At 43.2% G+C, this 20,877-nt stretch overlaps 1 protein-coding gene across 2 annotated transcripts in view; it reads left to right on the top strand.

The window, feature by feature from the left end:
- The window catches only part of MIER1 (MIER1 transcriptional regulator), an 86,805-nt gene that overhangs the window by 15,390 nt on the left and 50,538 nt on the right, over positions 1 to 20,877 (top strand). For both annotated transcript variants that reach the window (XM_070941278.1, XM_070941277.1), the window contains exon 2: positions 9,490 to 9,514. In XM_070941278.1, coding sequence (XP_070797379.1) covers positions 9,490 to 9,514 — 25 coding nt within the window. The remainder of the gene's footprint in view (positions 1 to 9,489; positions 9,515 to 20,877) is intronic.

Here is a 20,877-nt window from a genome sequence, read left to right as displayed (position 1 = left end):
AACTCCGGACGAGTGGGTGCGTCGCACGATTTCGGAGGGCCTCGCGATCAAGTTCACAGATCGGCCTCCACGACGTTTCATCCGATGCCCAGTTCCCATGTCGATAGAATCTCGCAGATTGATGGAGGAGGAGATATCACACCTACTGGAGATCAAAACGATCGAACCGGTTCCGTTGGACCAGTTGGGGACCGTTTTTTACTCGATCCTGTTTTTGGTGCCCAAGAACTCTGGCGGGCTCAGGGGTATTCTCAACCTCAAGTATTTGAACCGAGCGGTACGTTACCGTTGTTTCAAGATGCACTCTCTTCGGTCCATTCTGGCATCAATTCGCCAGGGGGACCTGATGCAGTCGGTGGACTTGCGAGAGGCCTACCTACATGTTCCAGTGCTTCCTTCGCATCGGCATTTTCTTCGATTCGAGTATGCGGGCATGCATTACCAGTATTGTGCAATGCCGTTCCTTGGCTCCCTTGGCTCCCAGGACTTTCACCAAGCTGGTAGCAGTAGTGGCCGCGTCCCTCAGTGCCGTTCCGGTGAGACTTTTATCTTACTTGGACAACATTTTAGTCCTTTCCTCGTCCAGGGTACAAGCGGCGCGAGACATGGACAGAGTGCTCTTGGCCTTCCGGGAACATGGCTTCACCGTCAACTTGGACAAGAGCCAGCTCGTCCCCTCGACTGCAATATTACACCTTGGGACCCTCATAGATTCCGAGAAAGGTCAAGTTTTCCTCTCTACGGAAAGGATGAAGAGCATCAGGTCGCTTCTAAACCAAGTCCTGTCCCGGAGGAAGGTACCTCTATTGACACTATCGTGATTGTTGGGAAAGATGGTCTCGTGTTTCCGCATTGTACTGTGGGCTCGCAAACACTCCCGCACGCTACAATGGCTTCTTCTCCCGTTTCAGAGGAAAGGCAGTTCCAGCTCGGCGAAAAAGGTGCTCATGCCTCCACAAGTCAGACTGTTGCTGCGTTGGTGGAGATCGCCGGCCATTCTGAAGGACTGCAACTTTCTGGAACTGGACCGGGTCGTGATCACCACCAATGCCAGTCTCCATGGTTGGGGAGCCCACCTGGGTACTCAGGTGGCCCAGGGACGATGGTCTCAAGAGGAACGTGTCCAGAGTATCAACCTGCTAGAGCTTCGAGCCATTCGTCTTGCCCTTCTCCGCTTCCTGCCGACTGTTCGAGGTCGTCATGTCCTGATCCTCACGGACAATATGTCCGCCAAGGCACACGTAAACCGGGAAGGGGGGACGAGATCACAGGCTTTAATGTTCGAGTCGGTAAGAGACATCTAGAGTCAATTCTCGCAGACCACATTTCTGGGAAGGCCAACACCCAGGCGGATTGGCTCAGCAGGGAAGTGATAGACCAGGCAGAGTGGCAACTACTTCCCAGTCTGTTTCGGGAGGCGTCTCTTCACTTCGGGCGGCCGGTGGTGGACCTGTTTGCCAGTCCTGCCAACGCCCAACTTCCCCGGTTCATCACTCGGTATCCGGCTCCATCGGCGGAGAACACAAATGCTCTGCGGTGTCGTTGGCCAACCGGTCTACTATACGCCTTCCCTCCCGTCACGTTGATTCAGCAGGTGGTCCGGAAGATGATAGCGGAGAGGGCGGAGATGTTACTGGTGGTGCCACATTGGCCTCGCAGACCGTGGTTCGCGGATCTTGTGGAGTTATTGGTAACAGACCCGTGGGTGATCCCTCCACATCGGATCGTGTTGTGTCAAGGGGCCATTCGCCATCCCGAGCCCCAGTGGCTACAGTTGGCCGTTTGGCATTTGAGCGCGTCATCCTGAAGAAAGGCCGCTTGCCGGACACGGTGATTGGGATGATTCAATCGGCCCGTAGGCCATCCACGACGAGGATCTACGAAGCCTTTTGGAGAGCATTTTGCCGTTGGTGTGCGACTGCCAATGTGGATCCAACGACTGCGATGATACAGGATGTACTCATCTTTCTGCAAGCGGGATTGGACAAAGGACTGTTTCCTGCCACTCTCCGTCGTCAGGTGGCGGCTCTGGCCACTGTGCTGTCCTTTCCTCCGTACACTTCATTGTCTCATCAGCCATGGGTGAAGGGGTTCCTGCATGGAGCTACGAACCTGAGACCGCCTACTGTTCATCGTTATCCTTCTTGGGATTTACTTTTGGTTTTACAGGCCCTCACGGTGTCACCGTTTGAACCACTTGGTTCTGTTTCTCTTAAGTTCCTGTCGTTCAGAGTTGCTTTCCTGCTGGCGATCACATCGGCAAGGCGCATTTCGGAGCTCGCAGCATTATCTGTCAGGAAGGACTTGTGCATTTTTCATGCTAATACCGTGGTCTTGCGGCTGGATCCTGCGTTTATGCCCAAAGTTAATTCATGGTTTCACCGTGCGCAGGAATTAGTTCTTCCAGACTTCTGTCCATCTCCGAGACATCACCGTGAGGTTCTTTGGCACACTCTGGATGTGCGCAGGGCGTTGAGGCGTTACATGCATAGGACGGAGTCGTTTCGGAAGACAGAGGCTCTTTTTGTCTCGTTCCATCCTGCTTCGATGGGTCAGAAAGTGTCGTCGGCCACGATCGGTCGTTGGATTAAGGCCTGTATTGCGTCTGCATATGAGAAACAGCGCCATCCTGTTCCAGGGAATATTTTGCCTCATTTGACTCGGAGTGCTGCTACTTCGGCCGCCTGGGCTACCCAGGCTTCGGTGTTGGACATCTGTAGGGCGGCTACTTGGACTTCTTTGTCACCGTTTATAAGACATTACCGAATTGATGCTTACGCCTCGGCTGAGGCGTCCTTTGGGAGGAGAGTTTTGCAGGCAGTTGTTTCTGGTTCTGCTGGAGGGACTAGTGTTGTGCCCGACCCTGGGAGTTAGGCTTGGGTATGTCCCAATGCTGGAGTGTAGTAGCAGCGTTCTGGAAAATGGACGTTGACTTACCTGAACGTCCGTTTTCGGAACGCTGCGTATACACTCCATTTCCCTCCTTTTGTTGTGTTGTTTGTGGTTGAGTGTTTTTTTTAATAAAGTTTTTTTGTGGTTCACCTATTGTGTCTTCGTTCAAGACTGGGGTTTGGTGTGCAAAAGGGGCGTGGAGAGAGCACAGAGGAGGAGTTTAATAATAAAAAAAGTTCTCTCAGTTGCTGTCAGATATGAGGATTTTCCCAATGCTGGAGTGTATACGCAGCGTTCCGAAAACGGACGTTCAGGTAAGTCAACATCCATTTTATTATATGTTTATAGTTAATAGTTTGTACACTGGGAATCACTTAAATTATATGGTTTAAAATACAGTAAATAAATATTGATAATTATCAGAAAACAAATTAAAATCATCCATGGATATATCATATATTCTAAATTAAACCATAGGAAATTACCAGGCTGAGCCCAAAGCAGGAATCAAATGCGTCATCAGGCTCTAGTCCCTTCGCACCCACAAGAGTCCAGCCCACTTTGAATTCCATTGACTGTTATCTACCACCAATTTGCTTTGACTGTTAGTAACTCAGATTCTTGAAGAGAGCTTAAGCTTTCAATAAACCTTTATTTTGAACTGCCTGGGCCCCTGTTTTCCCATTCTTGATGTAAACAATATTATTCAGAAACTTTGAAATATTATATACATATATTCTATCTATCTATCTATCTACCCACCCACCTAATATATGCATATGTGTGTGTGTATTATTTCTATCTATCTATCTATCTATCTATCTATCTATCTATCTATCTATCTATCTATCTATCTATCTAATCTATCTATTTATCTATATTTATTTTCGTAGATTTTCACGGGTAGAGGTATGCAAGTATTGGTGTATTCGGGTCCTTTCCCATGTAAGATTGAGAGTACCTTGGCGACATTTCGACGAGGTGTCACTCGTCATCTTCAGGCTGGTGTCCTTGGCTTCATGCCTGTGCGAGGAAAGCGTGATCGGAGCTGCCGTCTCTCTATAAATACTGGTGGGGAGGTGTGGGGTGCTGGCTCTGTTGCCGTGAGTGGGTTGGCTGCCAGTGCTGTTACATCTTGATTAGTTGATGTTTGCAGTTTAGTCAGATGTTTTGTAACATCCTGTGTGGATGAGGCCCTTGATGTGTGCCCATTAGTCTTTTGTGTTTTAACGACCTGGGTAATGGGCTATGTGTTAATATCCTGAGTTCTAGTATTGTGATATCCTGAGTTTTTTGATGTAATGTCCTGAGCAGATGGCTGTGATGCCACATCCTGGGCTTTGGTTTGGCTCCGAGTTTGAGGTCTTGCCATGTGTTCATGACGTGTGTCAGTTTGCTTTGTGTGGGGATCGGAGGGGGGGTGCAGCAGCTGGTGATGCCACCGTGGTCTGGCTTCTGGATGGTGGTTGTATTTCGTCTATGGGATGGGTTTGGGTTTGAATCTGGTGAGGATGATTGGTGGTGGTGTCATGTGTTATCTTGGGTCTGGTGTTAATCTTCGTGGCTGGGACTCTTCTGTTGACTAGGGCTAGTTTCCAGATGTCCAGTAGGCGGGACAATGTCATTTGATAGGTGAATTTTTGTGTTTGTGACAGATATAGGTTTGTTAGATTCAGAGCTGTGGAGTCGGGAGATAAATGTTCCGACTCCGACTCCGACTCCTCAGTTTTTTGTACTTCCGACTCCGACTCCGACTCCCCGACTCCGACTCCTCTGTATTAATATGCGAATGTATTTTATACATTCCTTGAAGGAAAGAAAGGCAACATACATGTCATTACCACAGGACTACTGGCTGGGAAGCCAACAGTCTACTGTATTGAACAGTTTAAGCAAAAGACAAACACAATGAAAACAACAAAGTTTTATTAATTTTTTTTTATTAATTTAATTAATCAAGTTGCTGGATAGTAGCAGCAGGCATAAACATCAGGAACAGGAACTTTACCAGTTCAAAAATACAAACCACATTATTTGGTTGTTTTAGAACAAAAACAAAGCTTATCTATATGAACCAAAAACAAAATCTGTAAAACCTAGAAATGGTTTATATTAATCTTGAAATGTAGTTATAGGCTTAGCAAATGCAAATCAATTCAATGTAGAGTTCTAAGGAAGAGAATTGCCTCTGCCAGATCCTCTTTCATAGAGGCTCTTAAGTCAGACTTTATTATTTTTAGGGCTGAAAATAATCTTTCGACACTGACTTGGGTGGGTGGCATTGCAGTAACTATTCTGGCCACATCACTAACGATCTCTGGATAAACAAGGATGGCTTCTTCAACAGTAAGTTTTGATGAGCGATCATACTTTTCAACTTCTTTTAGTGCTTTATAAAACTCCTGTTGGAATTTTTTTATTTGGACATTTACTGGTTCTGTAACGCTTATGCGACGTCGCTTTCCTTTAGCAACTTCCATTTTGTCTAAGAAGGAATCAAAGTCTAATTCTTCGTTTGAAGAAGATGATTCTGAGTTACCACTATTGCTTAAAAGAACTCCATCCTCCTGTGGAGGTATTTCAGGTCGTAATCCCTTCATGCGAACTGCTACATCATAGAGGGCCTTTTTCCCAGTAGCAATCTGTTTACTGTTCAATAAAAGTCGGCTCATTGGGTCGACATAAATAGCCGCTAACAAGATTTCATTTTCCAGCAAAAGACTCTCTCTTTTCATCATTGAAGATGCAATGCCCTCAGCTATTAACCCTCCATTTTTGTTCAGGCAATATAACAGGCTCTTCCATTCCAAGAGGAATTTACCCGGGGTTAGATCATCACATTGCAACCTCTTGGTGACAGTGAAGGGGTGAGAAAGAAGGTTCTCCAGCTCTTTTGTTTGTGTCCACTGGCTTGCAGTTAATGCAAGATTTTCATTGTCCATTTCTTCTATGAAGTCTTTAAGTTCAAGCAAACGCTTCACCATTAAATAAGTGCTTCCCCAGCGAGTTGTTTGATCCAAAATGGCTCCTTTTCCTGCACGTCTTTTCAAAATTGCATCTGTTTTTGGGGCCCTGGCTGCAACAGTTACTTGCCGTAATTTGCCAATTAATGTAGCTGCATGGCGATCTTTTAATCCATCTCTTATGGCAAGTTGCAGTGTATGAACAGCACATCGCATATGATGAATAGTAGCAAGCTTCAATGCTTCTTCAACAAAGTTGTCTAAAAAAATGTCAGCATTCTCTTCAGTTTCTAAACTTTCTCTAATACTTGCAGAGCTGTCTTCCTCTAAGTCTAATATCTGTTTGATACCTTCTTCATCTGCCTTCATCTTCTCAATTGTGCTCAACATGTTAGAAGCGTTATCTGTCACAACACATAAAATCTGTTCCTTTTTAATTTCAAAATCTTCTAGAACACCCTCCACTAACTTCTGAAGGTAATCACTGGTGTGATGTGCCTGAGTGTCCTTTACTCCGAGGGTCCGTGTTATTGTTTTGTTATTTTCATCCACAAATCTAACATTAATAGCGAAATAATTGACTCTGTGACGTGTGCATGCATCCATTTTAAGGAAGACGTCCTTTCATAACTTTCTGTAGTTCTTCCTTTTTACATTTGGCCTCCTCAATTATAAGTTTCCTTATACTTTCTCTTTCCAGAGAAACACCAAGTTTTTTTGCCATTTCTCCATTTAGGCCTAAAAAGGCTGTCTGTGAAAAGAAGGATAGTGGTACACTATTCTTTACTACCATTTCAATAATGTGGTGTTTGAATTTTTCTGGTGTCATCCTTATGGTAACTTTGTCAGATATATAGAATTTTCTTATTTGTGATTGTTCTCCAGTAGATTTCTGAACGTTTTTTGTCACAGAAGTAGATGCAATGTTTTCATTGCTATCTTTCTCATTCACGGCTTCTAACACTTTGGGATGAAAACGCTGTAAGTGTCTTTTCAAATTTGATGCTCTTGTAGGTGCATTTTTATCAGGCCCACTGAAACTGCTAATTTTTGCATCACATTGTTTTTCACCATCATCATCTTTTCTAATACATTGGCACACGTAATGTTTTCCATCACTTGATAATGCAAAGTGCTCATAAACAGTAGACTTTGTTGTGTTTGTTGTTAGCAGTCTTTTTGCCATTGTTTAGGATGCCTCTTTCCCTAAAATATAAAATATGTTATACTAACTGGCATATAATTAGATTTTTAATATCAACATACACAGTCTTGTAAGTTGTACGTACATGGCTTTATACAAACAAATAAGCTATATATCCCAGCACTAAACCTAGACATGATTTGTCCTATACAATATAAACACTTACAGTTGAATCCAAGAAGCTGTTCCACCAAGTTCTTCTAAGCCAGTGGTTCTCAACCTTCCTAATGCCGCGACCCTTTAATACAGTTCCTCATGTTGTGGTGACCCCCAACCAGGGGTGGGTTCTAAATTTTTTTACTACCGGTTCTGTGGGCGTGGCTTATTTTGTGGGCATGGCTTGGAGGTTATGTGACTGGGTGGGTGTGGCTAGCTGGTCATGTGACCGGGTGGCCATGGCTATGTGTATAGAGGGCTGAAAAAAGTCATTTCTGACAGGTCCTCGCACTTTTGACTGGTCCTCACACTTATGACCATCCTCACATTTATGCCCGTGCAGCATTTTTAACAACCATGTCACTCATTTCACAACTGCTTCTCTTCACCATGGTGACAAGATAGGGCAAAAACGTAAAATGTGAGGACAGTCGTAAGTTCGAGGACTGGTCAAAAGGGAGAGGACCAGTCAGAAATAACTTTTTCAGCCCTCTGAGTAGTCCATATACATAAAAGGATACAGCAATAGAGAGGGATGAAGGAAGGGAAGGGAAATTAGAGTAGGAGTGAGGGTAAGAGAGGGAGGAAGAGAGGAGGAGAAGGAGAAAGGAAGAGGAAGTAGGGAGCAGAAGAAGAGGGTGAGGAAGAGAAAGTAAGAAGGAAAGAAAAGAGAGAGGTGGTAGGTTTGAGGAGAAAGATTGCTGTACAATAAAAAAGATGAAAGGGAAGAAAGCCAACCCCAAACAAATATAAAGATATTAAGATAAAGAATGAATTGTTAAACTTTAAAGAATAAAAGAGAACAAATATGAATAAATAACAATAATTAGAAACACACATACAAACATACAATGTATTTTCTTTGAACAGAGTATTTGGCCGGTTCATAAATTTAAACAGTGTTTAGTCATGTTTAAAGTTTAAGCTAACAATCAGAGTTACAAGTTTTTATAGCCTTAGCTGAATGACAGCAGTTTTTCCAATGGTTTACAGCTTCAGTCTTGAACTATTGACCCTCCATTCCCTTCACTTATGCAAGTGTCTCTAGTCCTGCAAAAAACATATTTACTTAATCCCTTATCAGTGAGAGGCTAGGTTACCCATGGGCGCTGCGTTCCCTGTAACAGCAGAACACAACACTATGGAAAGTATAAGTATTGCCACTCCTAATTGTGCGTTGCGTGCCTTATAGTGAAGCACATGAAAAGCATGCTTCTTCACGGTCACTTAACGTGTTCATTTTGCGGTTACGTGAGGCACTGCATGCATTGGGTCTTTATTCTTACAGTAGAGAAGTCATTAATTATAACTTTTTGTGAATTGGGACATTTAAACTTGCTTTTTTTAAAATTCCAATCTAAATTTAGTAGGAGTCGGAGTCGGAGTCGGTGCATTGTTTGCCGACTCCGACTCCGACTCCAGGTACCCAAAATTTCCTCCGACTCCTCGACTCCGACTCCGACTCCGACTCCACAGCACTGGTTAGATTTTTCATCATGAAAAATGGATAAGGTAAAGGATATCTTCACGAGTAATACCGAAATAAAATATGGCAGACCAGACATAAACACAATATTAAATATCATTAACATGCCAAGTGATAATGTTTCAGTTAGACAAGTTTGAGTTACCGATGAGTACTCGAGTATTAGAAACCTGAAATATCCGTTAGTTTTCTTTAGGCTAATAATATTTTAAGAGCTTTGCTGCTAGTTTTCCTGTAAGATTTTTTTTCCCCTTTAATTATATGTAGTCCTTGACTTATGACCATAACGGAGCCTGCCCATTAAATTATAAATTGTGAAAGTTGTAAAGCAAGTCATCACATGCCCAACTCAAATTTATGACCTTTTGCAGCAGTTATTAAGCGAATCACCATGGTCATTAAGTGAATTTTTGGTTGTTAAGCAAATGTATTCACTATGAGGCATTTTGCCAAAACCGAAAGTAACATTGGTTTTCAGCAAAACCATCATAAATTGCGGTCACATAATGGTTGTAAATGTGGGTGAGTTAGTGGTGCCCAGAATGCAACCATTTGACCATGTGGGGGAGGGGAACAAGTATCTTTTTGGGGGGGGAGTCCTAAAACAACTACCTGTATTTTACCTATGGCTAAAAATAATGATTGCAAATATTTCCATGATGTATTTATTTTTCTCTTTGTAACAAATCAGACATTTTCTAGACAATTATATGCTTGATTTAAATACAAAGTTTAACATTATAATTGGTGTTTTTACTAATAATATTTTCTTTTTCTCTTTTGGACAGCCATCAGTTGAATCAGCAAGCCCAGGTAATGTTTTATTTTAATATTTACTAAACTGGAGAAGATATAAGTTCTTTATTCAAGTTCATTTTGATTATATTAATATTTATATTAATATTCTTTGATTAGAGAATGCACAATTGTTGCTATAATTAACTACACTGAACTTTATTTAAAAGAGTGTGTTCCATGCTAAAAGGCAGTTTGATCTCAAGGGACCACTGCTAATGATCATTACATGCTCGGCAAATATTAGGGCTGTGCAAAGCTTTTGAATGAAGTGCTTCACAATGTGCTTTCTCTTCAGCAAAGCAGCTAGCTGTGCCTGCAGATAGCTACAAACAGCTTCGGCATCAGCTATACTACATTTGTAGAAGATTGTTGCTTTAATAATTTTAGGAGAGATGTTTCATTTGAATGTTTTGCATAGCCCTAACAAATATGCCTGTGTCAGGTTGCTCTTATATATTTCTAAAAATGTGCCTTTGAACTATCACAAGAATTTGGAAAATATGCATGTAACTATGACATTATCTAACAAATTTCAGATTAATGCAAGAAAGCAACTTTTAAAAAATGAAGATTTATTATACCATAACTAAGGTCAAATGCCAGCATGAATAATGTTATCCACTTGTAATAGAATTGTATTGCAGATTTATTTATTCTTCTTGGGTAATACACACATTTTTGGTAGAAGGTTAACCCTTTCAAGACCTGGTTAATTAGCAAAAGAAATCTCACTTGTATTTTGTATCTTTGTATATAAATTAGGAGTCTTAAACAGAGGCAGCAACTAGCCTACTCTGACTGAACTCAAAAAGCTAAACAGGTTGAGATCTGGTTAATATTTGGATGGGAGACTACTAGGAAATCATTATGTCGGGAAGTTAAAATAAGTCAGGAAATATTTTCTCATAACTTTCTGTATTTAATAAACACAAATCACAAGATTCTGTGTTACAATCAGAAATGTAACTTTCATAAATAAGTATCCAGTAGAAGAGAATATATGTAGCTCAAGGTTGAACTGTGGGGTACTTAATGATGTCCACAATGAAATGAAATGTCTTCAAGCAAACAACTGACCTCAGAGAGCACCAAGGACACTATAAAGAAGGATATATTTAAATTCTGTCCATAGCAATAATGTATTTGAAAACTGATGTGTTAAGGAATCATAAATTAACAATTTGGTGAAATCATAATAAAATATTTTTGTTGTAATGTAACTTAATTATAAGATCTTGATTAGGTTATTTTTTCTGATATTTGGGGATTAGTTGAGTTGATACTGAAAGCAAAGCCATTAACCTGAAATGATTTTAAGTCTTATAAAGAATGATTTTAAGTCACTTGGATTGTATAGCTTTAATAAAACTGGGGTTGATAGGATTGGATGGGGTAACATTCTTCAAATATGTAAAAAGAAGTGACACAGACACCCAAAATACATTCTGTATTATTCTCAGGTTCAGAACAAAAATAATGGATTCAGAATAAAATAAGACAAATTCTGTTTCACTATTAGAGAAATTCTAATTATCCAAACTTTGTTGGGATCACCTTTGCTGGTTGTGTTTAAAGAAGACTCAACAATCAAGACTTAGCCACTATAATCTGACATTTAGTACAGAATTTAAATGCTCCTTTCAACTCATAATTAATACTTCTTACATTTCTTCTACATAATCTGAGAAACCTTGAAATAAGGCTGTTAGTCAGTTCTTACGTTAATATCATAGATTATGATATGGAATATGAGGTTAATTAGAATAAGTAATTGCGGCAAATTTTTCATGTAATTGTCATTATTGTCTACTTTGTGTAATGTCACATAAGAGTTTAGGAAGCTGCTATGCTAGCCAAAATAATACCACATTTACTCTCCATACGCATATTGGAGGCTTTTGACTTTCTACTGAGCTTTTTTAGATGATCAAAATGAGAATATTAGTACATAGTTTTGATAAAAGAAAAGAGCATAATACAAATGTATTGATACAGTTGCAGAAATGTTAAAACTTTGATATGGTATTTTTATGGAGTAACTATATACGGTAGTTATTGTGTGCAAAGATTTTTATTAATTCTTAATAATTGAAATATTTTTATTTTTCCCCTATTCAATGGAAACGTTAGTTTGTTATATGTGTCTGGAAAGGGGCTTGCAGAACTCTGGTAAAAGGGTATGAGAGATGACAGCAAAATTTTGGAAATGAAATTTCAGCTTTATGCCAGGTATGGGTTGTGCAGCCCAGATTTTTGCACTTCAGATAATACAGAAATCTGTAATGAGCAGGTTTTTTATATGACTTGATGCAGAGAAAATGTAGAATAAAGTGGATAGGTTTTAAATTTCAAAATGATTTGAGGAAATGAGGAATTAAAGGTTGTTTTCTGAATGTGTAGTGTAGAATGAAAGCAAAGCAAGCATGAGAATAAAGAGAATGTAAATGTAAAATTAAAATTTTAAGGTAAGATTAGAAAATGTGAAATCCTATTCGTTATTTAATGTATTGGTGGAGATATAAGAAACACTTATGATAATAGAGGTGTTTTGGCTACAGCAGTAAATGTTAAGTGCTGCTTGTATGTGGATGATGCCATGTTTTTCAAGTACGCTGCTCCTCCAATCCATTGATTGGGAAGCTCTCCTCCAGTTGCTGTGGAACTGAGTGTAGATTTTCTTGGCTGACCACGCCCCCTCTGTGTCATTCCCGCCAGTCTTTCTCACTCAGTGACTGAGGGAACTCGTGTTTTCGCTTAGCTGTAATTGGATTCCTAAAAGTTCTTGGCTGATTCTTTAATTAGTTTTTATTTTAGTTTGTTATTTTTTTCTGCCTTCTCTGTGTGAGTGGAGCTGCAACGTGGGATTAGTGAGGCTGCGGGGGGAGCGATAACGTGCCTGGGGCTCCAGGGCGTTCCGTTCCTCCGTGTTTTCAAGCAGCTATTCGGATCCGACCCGGCTGGGCGGATCCGTAATCACCTTTAGCCGCCGGCGCTTCGTGGGTCTCCTGGTGAGCTGGGACGACCACCTGCGCCTCAGCTCCGAAATTTTTGGGCGGCTCCGGAGCGCTGTCTATGCTCTTGACAGGCTCTGAAGTCCAGGCTTCCCCAAGCCGTTAATTGCATTCGGCAACGGATCGAACTGCCGCCCGCCATTTTGGACGCCGATCAACGGGCAGTTTCAGCGCCATCCGCCTCGTTTTTTCGTCGGACGCTTTCAGGGGCAATCCTACGTGGCCGGAGCCTCCGACAACAGCAGGAGTAGGCGCCCACCCCCTCTTCAAGCCGGGAAGGCCAAGATCAGGCCCCTTCTCGTTACGGCCGCCATTTTGGACGGGCGCGCCTTCACGACCGCCATTTTGAAGCTGTCAAACGGGCGTGAGTAACGGTTTTTTGGGAGACAGACTGTTCTGGCCTTACAGAGCCAAACTGTTAAGACCTGGAATTGCAGGGACGTAGGGCTTGAGGATATTTCCCACTTAGTGGAATTTTCTGCTGGCTGGCCCGAGGGTCCCTTTGCGGCAGTTTATTCTATCTGCCTGACCACCACTGAGGAACAATTCCTTCAGCTGGTTTTTTTGATAATGGCGGATTTGGAGCTGTCATCTGACGGGGAGCAGGATGTGGCTCCGCCTCCTGTAACAAACCAGAAAACAGGGGGGAAGAAACGCTCCAAAACTAAACATATTTTATCATCCAAAACATCTCAGGCCTCACAGCTTGAAAGTCGGCACAAATCTGAGTTGCAGCGTCACAAGGCGCTTGAGAAGCAGTTCGCCAGAGCAAAGAAAGCTAGGGATCAGGCCTCCGGTCTCTCGGCTTCACCAAAGTCAGCTGTGTATCGAGACCATTCCAGTGCCTCGTCAGTTTGCTCTGAGGCTTCTGGGGCCACTGACCATCCCCCCACTGCTTCTTCCAATTTGGACACTCTACGTGGGGTTTCGATGTCTTTGCCTAACGTATCCTTGCTGGATCAGTCAGCTCAACCGGATGTTTCCAGACCAGGTCCGTCGGCTGCCCTTACCTCGGCTGCTGCTGGATTGAGACCAGAGGAACAATCTGGCCAGGTGGATTTACAGTCAGTGTTGTCGGACGCATTGGCCAAAATCTTAGCGGCCGGATTACAACAGGGCATGAGCGTTCTTCAAACAGCTTCCAGTTCATCGAAACCACCGACTCATTCTAAAGTGAAGGGCTTGTCCCAAGTTGTAGATGTCTCTTCGGAGGCGTCTGACCAGGAGGAGGAGTGCCCAGAGGACGTGGAATTCTCTGAAGACGAAGGGCTACCGCCGGAGAAACCGGCGTTTACGGGACTATTTCGTCCTTCTGTTTTCAAATCACTTTTGCACAAAGCTAAAGTGACCACTCAATTCGGACTGTTGACTGCTCCTCCTTCTGACACAGCTGCCAAGTCTTCATCCACACATGAGGCCTTGTTCCAGGTGGCTAAGCAGGAGAAAGATGCTATCCCTTGTCCACCACTTTTTGCGGATGTCATTCAAGGTGCCTTCGGTCAGCCAGGTTCTTTGACGGCTCCTAGTAACCTGGACAAACGACTATATTGCGCAGCGACGGAGTTAGAGGACATTTTGGCGTTACCAACGGTGGATACGCCAGTGGCCAACCTTTCTTCGTCCTCAGTGGTGTCAGCGGATGCTATGGACGGTTTAAAGACTGACGAGAGAAGAACTGAGATGGGATTTCGTAAAGCCCATCAGGCGGCCGCTTGGGCGATAAAGGCTGCTACAGCGACATCTTTTTTCAATAGAGTGACATTGATTTGGCTCAAGCAGCTTCAGGAGCGTCTTCCTACCGCCGAGAAACGCATACATCAGGATATTAACAAGATAGTCGCTGCTACGGAATACTCGGCTGATGCATCCTTAAACGCCGCTAAATTCGCAGCCCGTTCTCTTGCTTCCACTGTGTCCAATAGACGTATGTTTTGGCTCCGCAATTGGAAAGCCGATTCGAAGTCAAAGTGGAGGCTAGTGTCGTCAACCTTTAAAGCCCCAGCCTTGTTTGGCGCCGCATTAGATCCTCTTTTGGTGGAAGATAAAGAAAAACGTAAAATTCTTCCTTCTTCCTTTCGCAGACCAGAACGCAGGTATACACCTTACACGAATCGGCAGACATTTCGGTCCTATTCCGGATCAGGTGGCGCCTATGCTCAACGACCACTTACTCACGGAAGTGACCGTTTCCAAGAGCGTCAGCCCTTTCGAGATAGGCAACGCTCGCATTCATCATCCAAGCGTCCCTTCCGGGGTGGCGGGCCCCGTCCCGCCAAACGTGGCAAATGACTCGCAACATCCAGATGCCATTGGTGGTCGTCTCCAGCAGTTTCATCATCAGTGGCAACTTTCGACGACCGAAGAGTGGATTCGGCGCACCATTCGTCATGGGCTTTGTCTCGAATTCGTCGGGATCCTGCCCAGCCGTTTTCTTCGCTGTCCGGTGTCTCCTATCTTACTCCAAAGACAACTTATGGAGGCGGAAATTGCTCATCTCTTATCCATCAGAGCCATAGAGCCGGTACCCGAGCCCCAAAAGACGAAAGGGTTCTATTCCATCTTGTTCCTGGTCCCCAAGTCCTCGGGAGGCTACAGAGGTGTTTTGAACCTGAAGCACTTGAACAATTACATTCTGTATCGCAGGTTCAAGATGCAGACCCTTTCGTTGATTCTGACAAGTATCCGAGCAAACGACCTGCTGCAGTCGGTGGATTTGCGAGAGGCCTATTTACACGTTCCGATCCATCAGTCGCATCGGAGGTTCCTGCGATTCGAATACAATTCTCACAATTATCAATACTGTGCGATGCCCTTCGGTCTCTCTTCCGCTCCCAGGACCTTTACGAAACTTGTCTCCGTGGTAGCCGCATCCCTGAGATCTCTATCAATTCGTCTTCTATGTTATCTGGACGACATACTTGTCCTGTCATCTTCTCCGCGTCAAGCGTCGAGCGACATAAAGACAGTGCTAAGAGTTTTTCAGAGTCATGGCTTCACCATAAACCAACAGAAAAGTCATCTGGTTCCTACGACAAGGATTCTACACCTGGGGGCGGTGATAGATACAACCAAAGGCCAAGTGTTTCTGTCTCCGGATCGCATCAAGGACATCAAATCATCGATCTCTCAAATTCACGCAAGCAGGAAGATTCCACTTATTCGCCTGTCCCAAGTCTTAGGGAAAATGGTGTCCTGCATCAAGATCGTCCCCTGGGCACGCAGGCATACGAGACCGTTGCAGTGGTTCCTGCTCCCATTTCAAAAAACCAATCGCAGCAATTCCAAGTCGTCGGTTCGGATTCCACCTCAACTGCGGTCATCACTAAGGTGGTGGACCTCTCCCGCACTTCTCAAGGGCTGTGTCTTCCTCGAGGTCGACCGACTGATCCTGACATCGGATGCCAGTCTGGCGGGCTGGGGGGCTCACCTTCTAGAACACGTAGTCCAAGGTCGTTGGTCCCCGTCGGAGAGGGCGAACAGCATCAATTGGCTGGAGTTGAGAGCTGTTCGCCTTGCTCTCCGACATTTCCGTCCCATCTTGGAGGGCCGTCACGTGTTAATCCGGACGGACAACATGACAACCAAGGCTCATATAAACCGGGAAGGGGGCACTCGATCCCGGAGGCTCATGATGGAATCGGAATTACTGTTGACTTGGGCAGAACGTCACACAGCTTCTCTAAGAGCAGACCATATTTCCGGTATTTCCAACATACAAGCGGACTGGCTAAGCCGGGAACGCATCGATCCGGCCGAGTGGCAGCTCCATCCGGACGTGTTTCGAGACATAGTTCGTCGTTTTGGAAAGCCGCTCGTAGATTTGTTCGCCACTCCCAGCAACGCACAACTACCAAGATATTTCACCCGCTATCAGTGCCAGGGGGCGGAGGGTTGCAACGCGTTAAGGTGCCAGTGGCCAGAAGGGCTTCTATACGCGTTTCCTCCGCTTCCCTTGATCCCTCATGTGATCCGGAAACTGTTGGCAGAACGGGCGGAAATTTTGTTGGTGGCTCCTTGTTGGCCGCGCAGGCCGTGGTACGCGGACCTGTTGAACCTTTCAGTGTCACCTCCATGGACAATACCTCAGCATGTCGTCTCTCTCCGCCAGGGGGTTGTCGCCCATCCAGAGCCTCAGTGGCTCCGATTGACCGTCTGGCACTTGAGAGGCGGCTGCTGAGGAAGGACCATCTCTCTGACTCGGCCATTGAAATTATCCAATCTGCCAGAAGACCTTCGACGTCTCGTATATACCAAGCTTCTTGGAAAGCCTTTGCGACTTGGTGTTCGGGACACCATGTGGACCCGACTTCGGCCGACATTCCAGACGTGTTGGACTTCCTCGTAGATGGTCTGAACAAAGGGTTGAAGCCTGCCACACTGAGACGCCAGGTGGCGGCACTTGCGACTGTGCTAGTATGTGAACCTCATCGTTCATTAACGCAGAATCCTCGTATCAGGAGTTTTTTGCAAGGTGCCTCTAATATTTCACCGCCGGTGGTCCATCGTTTCCCGACTTGGGACTTACCCATAGTTCTCCAAGCGCTCACCTTGCCTCCCTTTGAGCCGCTGGCTTCTGTTCATCTGAAATTTCTAACCTTCAAACTAACGTTTCTGATTGCTATAACTTCAGCAAGGAGGATTTCCGAACTGACCGCATTGTCAGTTCGAAGCGACCTTTGCCGGTTTTTTCCGGATAGAGTAGTGTTGAGGTTGGACCCTTCCTTCTCACCGAAAGTGAACACCTGGTTCCACCGGGCCCAGGAGCTCATTCTGCCCAATTTTTGCCCGGATCCTCGGAACCCTAGGGAGAAAAACTGGCATACTCTAGATGTGCGAAGGGTCCTTCGCAGATACATCAGGAGAACGGAGTCCTTTCGTCGAACTGAGGCCTTACTAGTTTCGTTTCACCCTTCCACTATGGGAAAGAAAGTGACACCAACCACTGTAGGTCGCTGGGTCAAAGCCTGCATCTCGACAGCATATACCAGCACCGGCAGGACCGTTCCAAGAGGCATTTATGCACATTCCACCCGAAGTGCAGCGACCTCAGCGGCCTGGGCTACTCAGGCATCAGTTCTCGACATTTGTCGAGCTGCATCTTGGACTTCCGTTTCCACATTTATTCGACATTTCAGAATTGATTCGTTTGCTGCGGCGGAGGCATCATTTGGCCGTAGGGTTTTGCAACAAGTAGCAGAACCTAGGGGTTCAGGGAACAGTCAGCCTCCCGCCCAGGTTTCATAAGCTTGGGTATATCCCAATCAATGGATTGGAGGAGCAGCGTACTTGAAAACGGACGTTGACTTACCTCTGAACGTCCCTTTTGAGTACGCTGCGACTCCAATCCATACCCGCCCGTGGTTTGGGCTTACTGTTCCGAAATTACCTTTCCTGTTTTTTTGTGTTGGTCGAGTTATAGTTGACATTGGAGATCCTGTATCTTCGTGAGAAAAGACTGACGGGAATGACACAGAGGGGGCGTGGTCAGCCAAGAAAATCTACACTCAGTTCCACAGCAACTGGAGGAGAGCTTCCCAATCAATGGATTGGAGTCGCAGCGTACTCAAAAGGGACGTTCAGAGGTAAGTCAACGTCCGTTTTGGCTGAGAATAGGAATGACTTTCAGTGAATGTTAAATAGACTGTTTAATGCAGATTTGAAAATTATATGAGACTGAAATAATGGTGTCTAAGAAGTAAAATTGTGTGCATGCTTGAAAATTATAAATAAATGACAAAAATTAGAGCAAATACAGTTTGTGAACTATTTAGAACTCTTTGTAATCCTGCAGTACTGTGAGGAGTACATTGTGCTCAGAGCATCATCTAAATTCTGTTAATATACTCTGGTTAAACAAACAAAGCATAAAACAGTACATTGTGTCATGTCTTTATCAAACACATTGAGTCAATAATCATTACCTTTTTAAAAAAACAAACTATGTGACTCCCTGGGTCTGTGACCATACACTGTTAAATTTAACCCTAGGATAATCAGATGTCAGATGTTTCAAGTCTTGAAAAGTCAATTATGTGTGAGTTTGAGGGGAACTTTCATGTGAAAAAAACACATTGATTACCACCACTGGAGTTCACTTACCATGTAACAGAGCTGCGGAAATGAATCACACTTTGATCAAAAAAGCTCTCTGTGGCCTCAAGAAAGAGTTAATGGCAATAAGGCAAGGAGTGATGACTATTGGAACAATGTTCGGTGGATAGCTATAACAAAAAAAGAACTTTGAATAATTTCCCTATTAGTGAGAAAAGAAATGTTTCAACAGAAAAACTGAATCATGATTTTGAAACATGGCACATAGTTCAGAGTTGGTTTGCAGTCTCACAACTCACATTGAGTCTCACAACTCACACAGTTGCAATTACTGAACAATGGATTCTGGGTTGTACTAGAAAATTCTACTGCAGATTGTCAGGGTATCCATCCATGAACTGAAGCTTAAACAAATATGGGTCATACAGCACAACAATAACCCTAAACACACAAATAAAGCTACAACAGAATGGCTGAAGCAGAAGAAATTTTGCAATTTGGAATTGCTAAGTCAAAACTCTGAACTTGACTCAATTGAAATGTTGCAGCAGGACACGAAATGAACAGTTCAAGCAAGACAACCATAAATATCACTGTTAAAGCAGGAATGATCTGTAATAATTTAAGCTGATAAAACAGGAAGGATCAACATGTGCAGGAAATGTTTAGTTGATGTCATTGCTAACGAGGTACTACCAGCTATTACATTTAAAGGCCAAAAAAGAGTTTACTTTCTAAAGAAAAATCAGTTATATTTCTACCGAAAGTTACTAAGTGTTAAAATTCACATGCTTTTTCCAATAAAGACCATGAAGATTGGTGTACTGTATTCAGCAAAAACATGACAGAGTACTTTATTTTGGGGCATTGTTCTATCAAAATCACTTTCTTATTAGGAGTTAGATGAAGTTCTGATCACAATTTAAGTCACAGAATCATAGGATTACAAATACTTTTAGAGGACTCACAATATTTTGCTCACTATTGTAGTTGAATTTATATAAATACTTAACAATGAAAAAAATAGAGAAATGTTAGTATGTGCAAATACTGATGAAAAAGTGTCGTACTGTGTTTGTTGAGAGGAATGAGTGTTAAAAGAAGTTGTTTAACTGTTTGTCTATAAGAACATATTTTGGACAATATGGAAATTAAAACTGAGGAAAAACCTAAAAGCAAGTTAGTACAGTAAGAATGGTTATTTAAACATTATGCAGAATAAAAAAGGGATGGGGTCAGGAATGAAATGATGTGGAGATGACTAATCAGTAGAACAGTAATATTTTAAGCTGGTTTAATCATATATACAGAGTGAATGCAGATTGAAGTATGTTCTACCTAGTCAGTTCTTTAAGACCACACTTGGACTGTTGTATCCAGTTTTGGTCAACTACAATATTAAAAAGATGTTGAGACTCTGGGAAGAATGCAGAGAAGAACAACAAGGATTATTAGGGGTCTGGAGGCTAAAACATGAAGAATGGTTGCAGGATTTGGATATGTCTTGTCTAGTGAAAAGAAGGACTAGGGGTGACATGATAGCAGTGTTCCAATATTTGAGGGGCTGCTACAAAGAAGAGAGCGTCAATCTATTTTTCAAAGCATCAGAAGGCAGGACAAGTAGCAGTGGATGGAAACTAATGAAGGAGATAACCAACCTAGAACTAAGGAGAAATTTCTTGACCGTGAGAATAATTAACCAGAACAGCTTGCCTTCAGAAGTTGTGGGTACTCCATCACTGGAGGTTTTAAAGAAGAGATTGGACCACCATTAATTCCAGAATGGTATAGGGTCTCCTGTTTGTGAGAAGGGTTTAACTAGAAAACCTCCAAGGTACCTCCCAACTCTATTATTCTGTTAATTAATCCATTATAGGTTGGTTAATGTTTAAATGAAGGGGTTTGTTTTTTTATAATTCTTTCCCAGTTTAGTCCCAAAGGTGCTTTTTTTCCCAAAAGGCAACTGGATTTTTTGTTTGTTTTGTTTTTTAGTTCCTGAAGAACTGAAGAAGCTTCTTGGATGAGAAGCGAAAGGTTTTCAAAGGAAAAAATATCTAAGAAAGTTCAGTTGCCTTTTGAAAAAAACACCTTTGGGACAATCATGACCTAGATGATTGAAAATCTCCATAGATTTTCCCAGTTTAGAAAAAATCTATTAATACAGAATTCAGAGTAAACTTAGAATTTCCAGACTGAACAGCAGGATTTTGTGATCTAACCATATATGGGGACCACTGAATGTCAGGAAATAGACACATGAAATCTGACTCTGATATCATTTTGTAGTTGCTGGGAGAAATGAGTCGGGTTGTTCAT

Source organism: Pituophis catenifer, unplaced genomic scaffold (genome assembly GCF_029215685.1).
Source record: "Pituophis catenifer annectens isolate HBS135680 unplaced genomic scaffold, rPitCat1.0.hap2 SCAF_3, whole genome shotgun sequence".
Taxonomy (NCBI): domain Eukaryota; kingdom Metazoa; phylum Chordata; class Lepidosauria; order Squamata; family Colubridae; genus Pituophis; species Pituophis catenifer.
This window is presented reverse-complemented; position numbering and strand designations above follow the sequence as displayed.